Raw genomic sequence first — 18996 nt, forward strand, 5'->3', positions numbered from 1 at the left:
TTAACAAAAGATCGGATATAGAGAACAGGAAATAAGGATATTGCTTGAGTACCTGATTGACTAAGAAAAATGGTAATACCATTAAGAGGAATTCAAAGTCCAGAGGAAAAACAGAATGGAAGTTGTAAATAATAGTAATTCATATTTATATAGTACTTTAAGGTTTACAGAGTGATTTCTTCACCACAGTACTGTGTATAAGTAGTACAAATATTATTATACTGATTTTAGAGATGAGGAAATTGAAACCCATAGTAATTAATACACACGATTTGCATAGCTAAGCTATTGAATGGCAAAATCATGATCCAGAAAGATCTCAACAAGCTAAATATGGGGATTAATCTTATAAGTTGAAATATAATAGGGATTAAATAAAAATAAAGTTTCATACTCTAGTTCAGAATTTTTTTTTTTTTTCCACATGTGAGATGGGGAAGACAAAGCTAGTTTTCTGAAAAAATACCTTGAAGTTTTGAAGGACTCTCCAGCTCAACATGAATTGATAGTTATGATTTGGAATCACTAAAGTCAAGTTATAAAGAATTTATTACATGTTTAATATTTCTGGGTCCGAGTTTCCTTAACTAGATTTAAATTAGATTTATGGTAATAGTTATAATTTAATAATTGATTATTTTATTTTACTTATAGATATGTTATTTAATAATAGTCATATAAGAATTATGGACTGGCCCACCTTTGAAGTTCCGTGATCCTATAATTTGATTCATAGATAAAGATAGCTTCCTTTTTAGCATAACATATTCTTTCAATTTACCACATTTGGGTATTTCTATCTTCCATATCACAAAGCTACTTTTTTTATGTTCAAGTGGTTTTTTTTGTTTTGTTTTGTTTTGCTTGTTATTAACAGATCCAGGAATTAGTTTTTGTTTTTGTGTCTTTTTTTTTTAAGTCCATGTTTGCCCTTTTTAAGAGATTGGGGTATCCAGACCTGATTTCACTTAATACAGGGAACCCCCAATGTTGAAACACCTTCCACTTATAAAGTTTAGCTACTTTCCTTTAATTCATTGTCTTAGCAATTTGCCCAGCTCATTGAAAGGTTATCAGAGCACCCCAAGTCCTTCCCCAACTCCATTATGTTTCCATTAAAGGCTAAACTACATAGAACATTCCAAGTTGTTCTGTGATCAGATCGTGTTCTGGATTTTATTCTATCTTTTTTCTTTATGATGACCAATATTTTATCAATCCTGAGAACAGCGGTACATTATGCTAAGGTCTTCAGGGAATGGTTTGGACAGCAAGCTGTAGATTTTTCATTCCATTTCTGGGTTAAAAGCTCTGTCTTGGAATATGGTTGAATCTTTCAGGGAAATTGTATACCTTCTTGCCAAATTAAAATGTTAGCCTTAGCTTAATGCAGAGTAATATGGATGTTTTATAGTGAAATAAAAGCAGTTGGAAGCACTTAAAAATTAAAATTAAATGTAAGTTAATGATATTGCCCCAAATTACTTTTGCATCCTCTTTTAATTAACCAAGTAATTTTTTTAAAAAATAAACTTGTGGAATTTTTAATAAAACATAATACTAGTATGCAGAAGCACCACTTTGACAATAGGTAGACAAATATTTCATATTAACCTGTAATCATGAGTACTCAACATGTTATTTTCCTTTTCCAATTCAATGTGAATAGCTTCTTCCCCATGATTCTTCAGAAATGGATGAAGTAGAAAAGCTTAAACATCAAAGAAATGATGCTTTAAGAGAACTCAGCAAACTCAAGGTAATCTGTCTTTTTTTTTTTTTTTTTTTTTTTGCCAAATAAAATCTTTTCTTCTGACAAATTTGACTACTAGTGGTGGGATATATCTTTTATCCTTACTAAAACAATATGAATTAACTAAAATATAACCAGTGCTTACAGCCTTTATAAAACTTAGGGGACTACATTCTTTTTTGTCTATTATTTAAGCTAAATAATATCAATGGAAGTTAAGGGGGTACCACTTTAGTTCTGTGTGGATGAAGAACATCTAACAGCCTTAGGAAGAGAAGAGGTGGCAATACTATCATAGAGGAATCATCATATGGAGAATCTGAGGGTCTCAGTTCTTAACACAGCTCTCCCTTTTGCTTACTTAATTTGATATCACTGGCAAGTTATTTTGATTCTCTGGATTCCAGGTTCTTAACTATAAGATGAGAGAGTTGGACTCAAATATCCCAGATCCATAATTCCATATTTCCATTATTTTAATCAAGGTATTTACTCCCTCTTACCATGTTGATTTCCCTTTCACTTATTTTATTCCTTTTTTCTGGCTCCAAGTGATCAAGAGTGGGCAATATAAGCCTTCTTACTGCTTACAAAATGATAGCTAACATTTATATAGCACTTAAAATTTGCAAAGCACTTTACATACAGTTACCTCAGTCAATTCTCACAATAACCCTATGATGTAAATGCCATCATAGCCCCATTTTAGAGATGAGGAAACTCAGTTGAGAGTGATTAAGTGAATTGCCTAGGGTCACACAGCTAAGTATCTGAGATGGTCTCTGAACTCAGGTTTGCCTAACTACAAGTGCAGTACTCTGCCCACTTTACCACCTAGCTGTCTCTCTGTTGCTTTGGATGAAGACATTTCAGTGTAGTGGAAAGTAATCAATCAACCAGCACTTATTAAACACTTAATGTGTACCAGGAACATTGTTAAATTCTGGGGAAACAAAGAAAGGCCAAAACAGAAAACATTACTTGTTTCCAAATATGCTGGATTTAGTCAGGAAGACCTAAGTTCAAATTCCACTCAAGAAACTTACTGGCTATATTGTAATCCTTTGACCTCTCAACCATACTTTCCTTATCAGTAAAATAGGGGTAATTAGTTTACCTATCTCACTACCTTATTGTGAAGATCAAATGAGATAACATATGTAAAGCAATTTGTAAATCTTATATAAATGGTTTATAATATATATTATTATATATTATATACAATATTTTGTATTGTATATAATATACAATGTTATATATACAGTAAATTTATTATTATTGCACAGATGAATCCTGAATCTTTGGGAAAAGGACCTGTATCTTAAAAGCAGGACCATCATTCTTTTCTAGAGAAGCATCGGGAATTAAGGTAATTTGATTTTTTTAAATCCCCATGAACTTGGAAGAGGTGCTGTTCTATTTTATAACACTTTTCTTAACTTCATTCTGCACCACTATACTTGGAGCAAGACCCAGTTTCATATAAAAGCTCACCTTAATTGTATATAACACCATTATAGTATGTTGTAAATCTATTTTAATAAAAGTCAATATGGCCTTATTTCTTTCCTACTCAAAGAAAGTCTTGGAGTGATATGTCTTTCAGCATTGAAATGGCTTTATTTTCCATATCTTTTGGAATAACAGTTAAAAGCCCTGGAGAAAGTCTGAAAGGGTTATAGAAATAAATTATGGATGGTAGATTTCTAATTTCCCTTTTAAAAATTTGTTGCAAAATTGGTCACCTTAGTTGCATAGCATTTCTTTTTTCTAAATTACTATCCATGGTATTTTCCCCCCATCAATAATTTAATTTGTATGATTACTAGGAATCCTGGGGTAATTCTCTAATCCCTCCCATTCATTTATTCCATGAATAGTACATCTGTGCTAATCCAGTTATTTGGTCAAGTTTTTTGACTCAGTACTCCTAAATTTCTAGTTTTAAAAGCTGCTCGTGTTCCATCCATGTAAAACTGGCATGTAACAAACACACTTATAAAAGTACAGCCCAGCTAAGAACCCATTAAATAAATTTTGAAGGACGGCACTACCTTGTAAAAACAGCTTTCATGTTTTGTGATCAAAACTGGCACATTGTAATGTCTAATCCTTTCTCTCTCTCTCTCTCTCTCTCTCTCTCTCTCTCTCTCTCTCTCGCTCTCTCTCTTTCTCTGTTTCTGTATCTCTCTATGTCTCTGTCTCTTTTTTTTTTAGAATATATATCAATCAAAACAACAAGAATCTTATATTATTATAGTATTCAAAGCACTGTAACTTTTTCTATTCATTTTTCCCAATAATTTACAGTTCACACTTAATTGAGTTCTATGGCACATCTCCATCTACAGGCCAGTTGATGGACTTTAATCTTTTCCCACTCTCTTCCCTTCCTTACTGACATGTTCTTCATCCATGAAACTCCCATTGCTTTATGGTAGGGATGAAAATTAAGCCAGTGAGATTTAGAAGAACTTATTAAATAGTTTTTCACTACTGAGTAGTTATTAATTCAGAGGATGATTCTTTTTTAAAGCACTGGTATATCCCCATAAATCTTTTTTTAAAAGGACTCAGCTGAGCCTAACACCTGTTTGGCAAAGGTGAGTGAAAACAGACATATTTCTCTTGTACCAAAACTAGTACACAAAAGAGAATAAATGGCAACAGAGCCCAGATTCATGGCTTTTGTTCTGAACAGCTTTGTGACAATCATTTCACACTCCTTTATTTTGTCTCCGAAATCAAATCAATTATTCTTGGCATTCCAATGTTGATAAAAAAATTTTTCCTATTCAGTTTAATTTCTGAATCATTGCTGTCCAAGCTATTGGTAGAATTTGGTCTTCTGTGACTGGTAGTAATTCCATTTAATTTGCTAAATAAAAAGGGACATATTGATAATGGTTTTCTTAAAACCATGCTTCCAGGACTTTGGAAGTAAATACTTAACTTTGCTATAAGTGCTATGATGATATTTCATTTGCATGTGAATTTGCTTGAACATCAATGACTTTTGGAGCTTCAACAGCTGTTTCCTTTGTGTTAAATAGTGATGACTTGTTCTTGGTTATTCTTCCAAGAAGACACTTAAATTTTGTTAAGAAACATATAGCCAGCCTTACCCTGTGACCTACTCCCTTCATCAAATATTTAAAATCCCTGAATCTTTGTTTCCAAAAATAGTGCTTTTAAACTTTGTATCTCTTGTCTTAGCTAATATTTAAGTGTACCCTCTCCTCCCTTTGAGTCTTCTAGTAACCTTGGGGAAATAATGCAATTTGAGTTTTTTTTCTTCAAGCTGGCTCTTTGAGGTTATAAGACTTATTATAGGAAGGGGCAAGGGGAAATCTCTATTCTCATTTGATAATAGATCTTAGAATTTAGCATTATGTGGTTTAGAAACAAGTTTAGAAAGAGAAGACTAAATTTAACATTTTTTTATTAAAACTACACTGAAAACTATTAATTGTGTTTTCTTATTATAGGATAAGCTACTAGAATCAGAAAAGCAAAGGAAACAGTTAACTGAAGAGCTCCAGAACGTGAAACAAGTAAGTTGAGCTTTCTCTATCCAAGATATAGGCATGACCAATGAATTTAATGCAATGAGAATTAAAGGGAAAATAATCTTCTCAGAAAATCTCTGTGGCAAATTTCTCTGATTAAAGTCTAAAATCCAAAATATATTGTAAATTGATGAAAAATATACAAGAATAAGAGCTATTCCATAATAGAAAAAATGGCCATAGGACATGACCTGGCAGTTCACAATGGAAAAAATATAAACTATTGACATCTAAATGGGGGGAAAAACGTTCCCATCACTAATAATAAGAGAAATGTAAATTAAAATAACTCTGAGGTACTGTCTCACATGCACCAGATTGGCAAAGATAAGGAAAAGTGGCAATTGTTAAAGAGGCTATGGGAAAACGGCCACATTAATACCTATTGAAGGGATCCAGCAGCATTTTGAAACTCGTATGCAAAGAGTGTGCAATACTGCTTTGACATACAGAGGTGTACCAGAGCCACCTTGAAATAGCTCCCAAGAGCTATTTGTTAAATGTTCACTGTGAACATTGACAACTTGAAAATTGACAAAAGCTATAAATCAAGATTTGAGATGTTATTTTGCTGATTCTTTAGGCTTAAGAAAGTGATGGAGAAAATATTAATAATGTTGATTAAACTCATAAGTATGTTGTATTGTTTTGTTTTTTGGAGAGCTGGTTGTTAAACATTTACCAACACAAGGGATTTTTTTTTTAATGCTTAAAGAAAAAGGGCAAACATTAATATGCATAAAATATTTATAATACCTCTTTTTGTCATGGCAAAGAAATGGAAGTAAATAGGTAACTATTAACTGAGGAATAGCTGAGCAAAGTCCAGGATGTGACTATAATGAAATATTATTTTACCATAAGATGATGGAAGAGCCTAATTCAGAGAAATTTGTGAAGTCTTATATGAAAGGATGCAGAAGAAAGTGAGCAGAATCAGAAGAGCAATTTATATAATGACTATTATATAGTGTTATGAAAAATCTGTGAAAAAACATTTAAGGACTTTGGCCAATGCTGTGACTGATGTTAAACTCCAGAAAACTGATGATAATTCATGCTTCCTACCCCTTGGCAGAATGATGAAGATGAGGTACAAAATGAGAGATAAATTTTCAGACTAGATAAAAATGTGGATTTGTTTAGTTTGACCATATTTATTTGTTAAAAAGGAAGAAAATTTTCGATGGGGACATGGAGAATGTAGTGATATTTATGCCAAAAAATAAGGGGGGTGGAGAGAGAAAGAATAAATCATTGAAACCTTTAAAAATAGAAAAGCATAGGAAGAAATTCAGAAAGGGGCAGGGATGAGCAGAATAGTGTTGGAAATACCATATTAATTTTAATCTGTATTTGAAAAACAATTTAATATATGTAATATGTATATGATAATGCCATGTTGAATTTAATATATTTTTTTAAAACTGGGTAATATTCACAGTGCCATAGACAGTTATCTTTTTCTCTTTAAAGGGAAGTACTTATATTTGTCAAGTTTATAATAATAAAGAAAATATTTTTTTTAAGATACATAAAACAATAAGGCTTATTGGTTACTAAACTTAAGTACTAAGAGTTAAGTACTCCTGTATAGTGAGAAGCATGCTGGATTTGGCTTCAAAGAATCTGTATTCACATCCTCATTCTGCCACTTGATACCCCTGTAACCTTGAGCAAGGTGCTTAATTTATCTGGACCCTCTTTATTTCTTTATTTGTAAAATGAGTTTCCTTTCACAAGAAGTAATTATTCTTATTCTAAGAATGTATATAGAAGTCGTATTTGGAATTTAGTTCTCGTTCTCTCTCTCCCTCTCACCTCTCTCTCTGTCTGTCTCTCTCAAAGTTTCAATAGCTCTGTATCTCACTGGATAAATTGGGCCTGGAGTTGAGAAATTGTTTCTGTTCAGTCGTTCCAGTTGTATCTCCATTTGGGGTTTTTTTTTTGGCAAAGATATTGGAATAGTTTGGGATTCTTTTTGTGGTTGTTTTTTGGGGTTTTTTGCCATTTCCTTTTCTGGCTCATTTTATAGATGAAGAAGCTGAGCAAATAAGGTTATGTGATTTGCCTTGTTAGTCACACAGCTAGAAAGTATCTGAGGCCAGATTAGAATTCAAGGGATTAATCAGGATCCAGGAGTTCAAATATCATTTCAAATACTTGCTAACTATGTGGCCTTGGACTATTCAGTTAACGTCTGTTTGCCTCAGTTTTTTTAATTGTAAAATGGAGATAATAATAGTAACTATCTCAAAGGGTTGATTCAAAAATCAAGAGATTACATGTATATATGTATAAAGCTGTTAGCACAGTGTCTGGAACATAACAGACATTTAATAACTCAGTCCTCCTTCCTTCCTTTCTTCCTTCCTTTTTTCTTTCTTTCCTTTCTTTCCTCCCTTTTTCCTTCCTTCCTTCCTTCCTTCTTTCCTTCCCCTTAATATGTGTATCTTTCTGTATTGTCCACTCTGTACAATTCTTCATTAAAATGTTAGGCCCTTGAGGGCAGAGATAACCTAAATTTTGATCTTGGTATCTCTAACACCTCAATAAACTACCATTAACATCATTGGTGCTTAAGAATTGTTAATTGAATTGATTTACTTTCAGAACCTATTTATTTGCAAGCCACATAGCCTTGTTATTGTATAGCCATGCCTCATTTTCTAATTTTTTAAAATAAAACTTGCACTACTCTACTTGGTCATGCATTTTATTTACCACAACACTAGGCTTTGAATAGCTTTGGGGCTTTTTCCAAAAGTTAGATCCATCTGTTCAGAATGAAACTTTGCCACCACCAAAGATATTCAGCATCCGTTTCTCCAGCAACACTGACTGAGCACCCACTATGTAGTGGAAAGAGAATTGCTCTTAAAACACCTGAGGTTTAGTCCTGGCTCTGATATCTACTAGCTATCTGACCCTATGCAAATTCATTTAACTGATCTGTGGTTGGGTTGTGTAAAATAGGAACAATAGTAACCTGCCTACTTTTTGGATTTTGTTATAAGGAAACCTTAGAAATTGCAAAACATTGCATAAATGTGATTTATTATTATAAGGTGCTCTCCAAAGAGTGTGCTGGGGAACTTTGAGGCAGTTGCTTCAGAGTAATTCTCATATATTGTGAACTGCGCTTCTAATACAGGATGCACTGGCAGGGAACTCAATAGCTAAAGTTGGGACACAAGATAGGGGAGAGCAGGGGACAATCATAAAGACTAAGGCTTAAAAGAGATCTAGAATGAATACAAATGACTCAAACTGGAAAGCAGCCTTTATGGAGATACTCCATCCTATTTTGAGATAATCAGATCTTGAATACATGTTTAGACCCTGATCATATTTGTCCTTTCCACTTTTTTTAATCCTGACACGCTCCAGTTACTACCTTTAGTGCTAGACCATGGACCCACCTTTTTCCTGGGTCCAGGACATCTTAATACCTATTGATAATATTTTCTGCTTACTTTGGCCCCACCCATAAGATTTCTAGTCATCATCTTTACCTTCCCTGCACTCCAACTTTAGGGCTTCTGGCAAAAGTAAAACCTGTCTTGCCTTTGGCCCCACCTAGGTGGGGCCAGTATAGAAACACTACAGATAACATCACTAGAATAAATGCAATCTTTCAAAGTATCTGCTTGGAAAGGGATAGGAGTTTGCTTACATGCATTATTTCTGGCACATTTGTTTAAAAAAAAATCCCATTATCTGTAACATTATAGAAGTCACTTTTAGCTTTTGAGTGTAGTTTTACCCCTGTAAAATGAGAAATTTGGATTGCAGGAGTTATGAAGGCCATTCCATGTTTAAATACGAGAATCACACCATGCGTTTGGCAATTAGTATAGTGGTTGTTGAGTTTTAATAGCATAGTTTTTATGCCTCATTTCAACCAGTTATGAAATAGAAAGATATCAACACCTGCTGCACGTGTAGTACTACCAAAAAATTATGTTCTCTCTTCCATATTATGGTTTAAAGCCACATTGGAATCTCCAGGGAACAGAAATGATTGTGTTGTGTATTAGATAATATAAAGGCTTCTAGAAATCAGGAGTAAAGGAGAAAATAAGGTGAAGATTTGAATAATTAAAATGGTATGTGTGGTGGATTTAGACTTAAAAAATACTTGATTTGAAGGTAATTGTTTTAGGAAAACTGAGGAAAACTTATATGAACTGATGCAAAATGATGGGAGCAGGACCAAAAGAACAATGTATGCCACTGACAGCAATATTGTAACAATTGTGAAAGATTTAGCTGTTGTGATTAGTGATCCTTGACAATTTCAGAGAACAAAGATGAAAAATGCTATCCCTTCCAAATAGAGAACTAATAGATTCTGAGTATAAATTGAAATTTTTTTTCTCTTTATTTTTCTTATTTTTTTCACTGCAAGATTCTGTAGAATGTTTTGCATAATTTTATATAGAGAGATATGGATGGATGGATAGATAGATAGATAGATAGATATTATGGGCATTATATTTGTTGCCTTCTCATTTTTTGGGTAGAAGAAGAGGCAGAGGAAGGAAAAGAATTAGTAAGTGAAAATTAATATTTGGCGGGAAAACTCTTAAAGGCCTATTTTAAGTTCTTGTTAAGTCTCACTAGAACTCTAGTGTTCTTATCTGTAAACTTGAAATAATAATATCTTTATTATATGCCTCTCAAGGTGGTTTTAAGTAAAATATTTTACAAACTATAAAGATCCTTATAAATATGAAGTAGCATTTCTTCTTCTATAATGATCTTTATTCTGTATATCATTTATAAATGGTACTTATATAGAAACATTTATAACAATTATAAATATGCTTATATTTTAATTTTTTTATATTTGTGTTTATAAATATACATGTATACATTACATATATACAGGTATATGTTTATATACACACACACACATATATATATATATATATATATATATATATATATTTTGAGTAAAAAAAAAAAAAATCCAAGAGACAACATAATAGTGGAAAGAGCATTGTAGTTGGACTCTGGAGGCCTAAGTTGTTATCACAAATCTACTTACTGTCTTTATGATCTAAAACAAGTTACTTAGCTTTCAAAGTTTTCATTTTCCCTTAAGTAAAATGAAAAAGAGTTGGACTATATCTCAAGGTCCTAATCTAGGTCTATAAGCTCCTAGTTGAAAGAGGAATAAAATACATCTTTATTTTAGTGATAATTGGCTTCCATATATTTTATATTATGCATTTAAAAATTTTATTTTGAATAGGAGAGGAAGCAAGATAACCAAATGGATTGAGAAAAGAGACAGGAAAAGCCAAGTTCAAATCCAGTTTTTGATACCTTGTGACTCTGGCCAAATCACTTAATCTCTGTATGCCTCAGTTTTCTCAATTTTAAATGAAAAAATATTGACACCTACCTTCCAAGGTTGTTATATACAGCAAATGAAATTATATTTATAAAATACTAAGCATAGTGTTTGAAATATAATAAGCACTTAATTCCTTCCTTCTCTTCCTTTCCTTTATTCCCTTCTTTCTTTCCCTTTCTTTTATTTCTTCCTTATTTTCTTCCTTTTTTTCTTTCTTCTTTCCTTCCTTCCTTTCTTCCTTCCCTTATTCACTCCTTTCTCCAGCCACCTAAAAAGTCCATGAAACAAAGAAGTTTAAAGGTCCAGATGATCTTTGTAGTTTGTTCCAACTTTTGAGTCCTACAATTTCAAGTTCACAATCATTTATCCTTCTCCTATCTCTTTTTGCTTATCCCTTACTCCATCCCTTTTTTCATGAGCATCTTATGATTTTATTTTAATCAAAAAGGAAGAATGAGAATTTATAACATCCTTAAAATCTATTCATTTCCAGTTAAAATGAAGATTCATGCTGATTTAACATATTCCAAAGACTGTATATAAAAAAAAAAGTATGTTCTTTTCTCTGGAATAACCACAACCTAATATTTTAGAATGTAAATAATGTCTTATTTGACAAAATAATTAAATTATGACTGAGAAAAATAAAGCAAAGCAGTTTTTTCATAGTAATATCCATTTCTTCCATGGGAGGGCCTCCTGTGTTTAATTCTCTCTCTGGGTCAGTATTGTTGCTATGGAAGCTAAGCTTTTCATTAAAGAGTTAAGTCTAGAACCTCAAAAAGTGCCATATTGTTGATTCCCAGAAGAATTTTAGCAATAGCTCCTATAAAACCATAAAGCAAAATGTTAATCATCAAATCCTGGACTATTTTCTATGGCTTTCTTCTTGAAAGTTTGGTTTCAAAAATTTCTATCAGACTTTGATTCACAGGAGAAAATCATTTATCCTTTTTGTTATCAGTAAGAATAAACCAAAATATATATTTCTGGAATATATGTCAGCACAAATCACTGACACCTACATTTTACAAACACCAAGCTGTATATGAAAATCTGAGTCTACCCAAAGTCTGCAAAAGGGTCAGCATAATGTAATGGAAGTTACCTTGGATTGCAGAGATCTAGAGATTCTTGGATTCTTCAACTTGCAACTGGCAAACTTTGTGACTTTTGATAAGTCATTTAACATATTTTCTCTTCTATACAATGAAAGTATTCTTCCACATTTGATGTATTCATGTTCTTTGACTAAATCTGCCAACATTATCTGTATCCCCTGTCTTAGGGCAAAAAAGAAAATCTTTTTTTGAAAATAGATTTTCTGATCTTTTTATGTGTTTGTAGTTTTAAAAAAAAATGTATTTTTCATCCAGAGCTTTTCTTTCCTTTATCCATAAATTCAATTTTTAAGTATACTAATGACTTGACCAGAAGTTGAAAGTGATAAATATAGCTGGATGAATATATAAGTATGAATTGTATTGGCAAAATTTTCTTTGCCTACTTTTTCTGACAACATTTCTTGAGTTCAGACCTCTCCTGAAAAAAATCCAAGATCTTTAAATTCATAGCAGAAATAATAATTAGATCACATTTTTCCATGGAATACATAAGCTAGCTTATTAAATCCTTGATAGGTTGATTTTTTGTTCTTCTTGTAATATGTTGACTCCTTGACTGGTCATTTGTCAAGGATTTTTAAATTAGATTGCCATTAGTTAAAATGATGCTTATTGGACATCTAAAAATAGAATTTTATTGGTCTGTTACTTAATATAGAATCAGCAAGGTTTGACATACTACTGAGTCATTTTACATTTTGCTTTGTTCCATAAGTAGCAAGGTCAAAAAATACATTATGTTATGACCAATGTAATGAACTCTATGTTTTAGTTTTCCTTCTTGTTATCACTTCCATGTGATTTTTTTTTACAAAGATTTTGATTCATTATTTTATATTATGATAGAGCAAGTCATTATTAAGCACTTATATGCAAAAAATCACGCTAAATACTAGCAATACAAATACAAGCAAATGTCATTAGTCCTCCTTGGAAACAAAGGACAAATAAACAAGATGGAACAGTAGATGAGGCTTTGTATCTGGAGTCAGGAAGGCTTGAATTCACATGTAGGCTCAGATATTCATTAACTATTTGACTCTGCTTTCTGTTTACCTCAGTTTTCTCTTGTGTAAAATGAGAATAAAAATAACATTTACCTCCCAGGGTGGTCATAGGTAGTAAAGGAGGTCATATATTTAAAATTACTTAGCATAGTGCCTGATATATAGTAAACCCTATATAAATATTAGCTGTTAACATTATTATCATTATTATTATTATTATTATTATTATTATTATTATTATTATTATGTGCTCCTTTCTTTTCTTTCCTTTCCCCTCTTAGTTCCAATCAGAACATTTTTGAACTACCATTATCATCATCATCATCATCATCATCATCATCATCATATCATTAATGTTTCTTTTCCTTACTAGTCTATTCAGAAAGCTGCTAATTATTATCACTACTATTATTATTCTATTTTGTTCTTACATACTCTTTACTTTTATGTGATGAATATTATTTCATTTAGCTTTTGTGGTCTTTTTCTTCTTAATGAGACTTTTAACAAGTAACTTATCCAATGGGAGTTTCTTTTAATAGAAAATATGAGATCTTGATCTTTATTAGTTTTTTGCCAATAACTCATGTGGCTTATGATGTGGTTTTGATGCGGGCGTAGCCCCCTTTAAGATTCCTTGTCTGATTTCCAACTTCCTTTGGGACTGATCTTTGATTTACAAGATCTGGTCACAACCTCAAGGGGAGAGATCAGTATCTGAGCCAGTTTGGGCTTGTACCCAGCCCCCACCGGATCTGAGCTGGCTTGGGTTTTCAGCCCCCATTCTAATGATCTGCTCAGATAACCCAACCCCCAACTATCTGCTCAGGTTTTCCCAAAACAGTTTCTTCCTTATCTGAAAAGCCCACCAAGAATTTGCCTACTTCCCTAGGCTCCTTGAAGTAGATAAAAACAGCCTAGGTGGAGTCGTCCCTTGTCAGAGAGTTGAAACATGCAAGCTATATGCTTTACTTCAGAGACTCTCTGTCCTCGCCACTACTTTCAGTGTGTATCTTCCTTTGTCTAATGCCTTTTACTAACCAGATTTTAACCTTGCTTCCAAACCTTGCAATAAACCTTGTTTTTACCAATCTAGGTTTTCGTGTCTGTAAATTCATTTACAGGGGACTCTCACCGCCACTAAACCTGATTTAACTTTGTTTCCTGGCGCGGAATCCTAAGGGGTTGCAGGGGACCTCCATATGACTCCCTGTATCCCAATCTTGCCATTAGACCTTAATCCTAATCCTATTGAGGTATATACCTCATCATTAGGTATTTACCTCATCATTTGCCCTGTTACCTCATCAGTTTGAGGGCAAACATGATGTAGGTTATATAGACACCAGGTAATGGCAAAACTTGAGATTCAGTCATGTGAAGAATTCCTAATGGCCATACTCTTTGGCAAAAAGGTAGATTTATTTAGGGACGAGGTTACAGACAAAATGAAGGGATACAAATAGATACCAGGAATGGTAAATAAGAAATAGTGTTGGGAAAGCATGGAAAGGGGTTTTAATAATTAATGATGGAAAGGAACTTGCCTGAGCAAAGGAAACACCCAATGAGGTTGGGGTATGCTTATAGTCCTGAAAGCACCCCTAATAGAATTAGTTAGCTATAAGGAGAAGTGGGGTTGGGAAGCATAGTGAAGTTAGGAGAGATAATGTGTCATGGGAAAGGAGAAAAATATCATAAGACAGTGTTGTCAGGCAAGTTGACCCAAAGGAAGGCAGCAGTTATGGTATAGCCCATGAGTGGATTTTATAGGGAAAATTTAACCTCATAGATACGATTAGGATTTCTGACAGGCCATGACAAGGTGACTTTTTGGAGACCTCTACAGAGATGGATCTCAAGGATTTGACATAATTTAGATTTCAGAGAGGAGGACATCCCCAAAGGGTTTTGTTCCTCTACTAACCATGCCTAACATCAATAACTGTTGGTTTATAATATAATATGACACCTAGTAATTCTGGGCCCATTTCATTCCTACTTTTTTTATTATTTCCATTGAAATTTTCAAAAATATTATTTCTAGTTTTATTAATTATACATATTCTAAACCATCATGTTGTATAAAAATTATATTGTAAGGTTATAAATTATATAAAATAATAAAACCTCATTTTATTATTTTATCAGTATCTAGTTCTATTAAAAAATTCCTTCCTAATTTGATTTGGCTCCAAATCAATAATTTAAATTAGAAAGTATTATTACAGGGGTACAATAAAACCAAAACAATGGCAGTCTCACCAGTGTTAGTGTTTCTTTCTCTCCTTCTTGTAGGCATATTTATAAAGGTTAAAGGGAATTCACTGATAAAATAAATGACCTCTACTTTGCTTCAAGTACTTTTTTCAACCTACTTAATGTTAGTGCAATGAGACAAACTCAGAATCCCTCTAAAGGAAAACTTGCTAATTTTTTTCTCACATTTAGGTTCAAACCCATGGCATCTTTCTTCAGGGAAGGATTACTAAAATACTTACCCATTGTGTGACAAATAATTGTTTGTATTTCCCTCTAAAAACAAAATTCATTATGATGTGTGTTGAGATCCTACTTCCCTCTTTCAATATAGAAGAACAATTTCCCATGGCACCCGTTTTGTTGTTGTTTTTTCTTTCAGGTTACAACAACTTAAAACAGGCACAGGCCCCTTTTTCAGCCACTGCCTTTGTTCATCAGTATTCCAGCCCTCCTCTTGTACTTTATTGTTTTTAAATCTTCTTTCAGCACAGGATAATGACCCAAGGCTGTGGTGAAGTAGTGAACAGTCCAAAACCAAAATATGTTAACTTGTCTGAACCAGTCTTTGCCTTGAAAAAGCAAAGGGGAATTGTTCATCTGGCAAATTTGAGGCTCAGATAATCCCCAGTGGCCTCACCCACACAGAGGTTGGGCAGAATGCAAGAAGAGGGTGTGAAAGCCTAAGGCAAAGCTATGTAAAATCAACTGAGCATGTAGTCCTTGGGTGGACAGAGGCTGAGTGGATTTAATTTAAAGCATCTGGCATCAGTACTACCTTAGCCTTTGGGAGAAGATGGTGTTTGGAGTAGAAGGGTGGTAAACTTAAAGAAGAAATTACAATTATTACATCTCTAAAATAGAACAGTGGTCATGAAATGTTGTCTTCCCATAACCCAAATCAAAGTTCCTTGAAGTACTTTTTTTTTCTTTTTTTTTTCTTTCTTTCTTTTTTTTTTTTTTTTTTAAGTTTACATTTGTTTATTATCAGAACATTTAGTTTGAGCATCAAACATTGCACCAAAATGTGAGCTTTTTATCCCATGGTAATACAGTCTCTTTATCAAACCCAAATTATCCTACTGATGCTCAGATTCATTTTAGACAACTTAAAAAAATAAAAACTCATTAGTGTTTTTGCTATCTGGTAATCAAATACATCATCATAATCTCAACTTAATCAAAAGCACTGAAAAGTCCTCACTTTTTATGTCTCTTGAAGCACTTTTTCAATTAAAACTTAGTTGATTTCTAAAGTAATGAGCATTAATTTTCTCTTGCTTCCCCTTCCAAAAGAAAGAAAAAAAGAAAAAGAAACCCTTTTAATAAAGAAGTTTAATCAACATGTTAACTACATTGGTCATCTACAGAAGCATATATGTCTCATTCTGAATATCTATCCCTCAGCTCTCTCTCCATAAAGAGACTGGTAACATACTTCATCAGTCTTCCAGAAGAATCACTATTTATCATAGTATGAATCAGAATTTGTAAGCCTTTCAGATTTGTTCATTCATACAATATTGATGTTATAGTATAAATTGTTCTCTTGATTCTGCTTGCTTTGTCTTGTATTGTCACATAAATCTTCCCAATTTTCTTTGAAACTATCTCTGTCTCTTACAAAACAGTAATATTTATTTATATTGCCATAATGTATTCCAGTCATTCCCCAAGTGATACATATCTTCTTGAGATCATTTAAAAAAAAAAAAAAAAAAAAGCTTTTCACCTTGAGAACAAAATGGCTTCTTGATTGCTTTTTGTTTTTTGCTAATAAAAAAAAAAATGTTAATTCTGTAATTGTACACAGGAGATGTTTTAGAATGCTATAGAAATGGGGGAAAAGACAGTTATATTGGACTTTGCCAGCATTTTCATCTCATGACGTGCGATAAAAGAATAATAATAAAAGAGTGGACCTTTTGGTCCTCTATGTGTTAGTTACATTTGCATGAATTTAGCCAATAAGAAGTGTCTCAAGAAAGTGTCAAACAAATATGGCTTTCATGTTTTTGGAAATAGGAGAGTTTATAATGCCATTTAAGGACAACTTCATTTCTACCAGAAATTGCCAAAGGATCATTATCCTTAGGTAGTTTTTTATTTCATTATCAATGTAGATTATACAAGGAAACAGTGAAAACTATGTATCACATCACAAGTAGTTACAAAATTTTAGCTCTCTGAAAGATAGGTCTCATTAGCTACAGTTATACATTATAAACTCACTGTCTGTCATGGGTTGTCAGATGACGAGTCCCATACTACAGATACAGACCTCAAAATAGAGCACTCAACCAATAAATCTTACTTCAACCAAGATTATTACAAATTATCGCCTACTTTTGCCTGGGCATTACATTGATTCATAAAGACTTAAAAACATTTTTCATAGATGTCACCATTCCAAGTCCTCAAAATCTTCAAGCTATGTAGAATAAAAAGATTTTAAGATATAGAGACTTAATAAAGTAGATCAAAATTATGTAGGAACAAAATGAGATACCTATCATTCCTATTGTCTTGCCTGCCATTAGAATGGTACCAAGGATGTGTTCAGTGAACCTACATTCTACTGTTCTATTCAATTATAAAAAGTACACTCTTTTCCTCATGCGCAATAATAGCCTATAGAATATTATATATAAAAGAATAATCATAGAATGACAACTTGTCCTTCGACTGTTTCTATCTGGTATTTCAAAACATATATGAACTCTAGATTACAATGATAACTGACACTTCTGTGCAACTTTTAAGCTTTGCAAAGTGCTTTATATCATTGTCCCATTTAATCCAAACAACTCTTTGAGCTAAGTGCTACACTTATTCTCATTTTATATGCGAGGAACTGAGGTTGAGATAGATTAATAGATTTGTATAGAGTTATATGATTACTGTCTCTCCTGTAGAATTTGAATCTAGGTTTCCTGATGCTAAGTCCAGCAGTGCATTGACCATACCTCCTAGAATGGGGACTTAAAAGAAATGGCTTCTAGAAATATCAATAAAGAAGGCTTAGCAAGACATAGAAAATTGACTCATTATAGATGGCAACATATGTCTAAAGGACAGAGGAAGCACCTCTGTCTCAATATTTCATTTTTCTTTCCTCTTTTTGAAAATGATTCTTTGAAAGAGAGAGATTTTAAAAGGATTAAGACCTTCATCATGCTAAAAATCTTTTCAGTGTGCTCTCCTGGAATTGTTTTTCAAAATTAATTTTTCTCTTTTACATTTCTTTTATTTATTTATCTTTTATACATTTTAAGTTCTGAAGTATCTTTCTTTCTTCTTTCCCAATGCAATAGAGAAGGCCATGATTTGACATAGTTACATATAATGTAATATATATTTATATGTATATATGCACACATATTTACACGTATGTGCATGTATACACATATACACATGTAAAACCATACTCTGCATATTTATCAGTTATTTCTCTGGAGGTGAATAGCATCTTCCTTCATAGATCCTTTGGAGTTGATTTGAATATTTCTAATAGAATATCTTAGTCATTGTTATATTTTGAAGAATATTGTTATTACCATCTATATTCCATTGATTCTGCTCATTTTACTCTTCATCATTTCATGAAAGTCTTTCCATATTTTTCTAAAATCAATCTGCTCATCATTTCTTATAGTACCTTGGTATTCCATCACAATCATATATCACAACTTTTTAGCCATTCCCCAATTGATGGGCAATTCTAGTTCTTTGCCTCCACAAAGATAACTGCTGTAAATATTTTAAATCTTATAGATTCTTTTCCTTTTCTCTTCAATCAGAGATTGAATTGTGATATTACTTCTTCAGAGAATATATAGGCAGTATTATAATTCTTTGGGCATAATTCTAGATTATTCTCCAAAGTGGTTGGGCCAGTTCACAGTTCGAATAGTATATT

At 32.6% G+C, this 18996-nt stretch overlaps 1 protein-coding gene across 6 annotated transcripts in view; it reads left to right on the forward strand.

Annotated features, from left to right (window-relative positions):
* The window catches only part of STXBP4 (syntaxin binding protein 4), a 227836-nt gene that overhangs the window by 83326 nt on the left and 125514 nt on the right, over positions 1 to 18996 (forward strand). For all 6 annotated transcript variants that reach the window (XM_074261824.1, XM_074261825.1, XM_074261828.1 and 3 more), the window contains 2 exons: positions 1670 to 1759; positions 5242 to 5307. In XM_074261824.1, the coding sequence (XP_074117925.1) occupies positions 1670 to 1759; positions 5242 to 5307 (156 nt within the window). The remainder of the gene's footprint in view (positions 1 to 1669; positions 1760 to 5241; positions 5308 to 18996) is intronic.

This window comes from Sminthopsis crassicaudata, chromosome 4 (assembly GCF_048593235.1).
Source record: "Sminthopsis crassicaudata isolate SCR6 chromosome 4, ASM4859323v1, whole genome shotgun sequence".
In the NCBI taxonomy this organism is placed as follows: domain Eukaryota; kingdom Metazoa; phylum Chordata; class Mammalia; order Dasyuromorphia; family Dasyuridae; genus Sminthopsis; species Sminthopsis crassicaudata.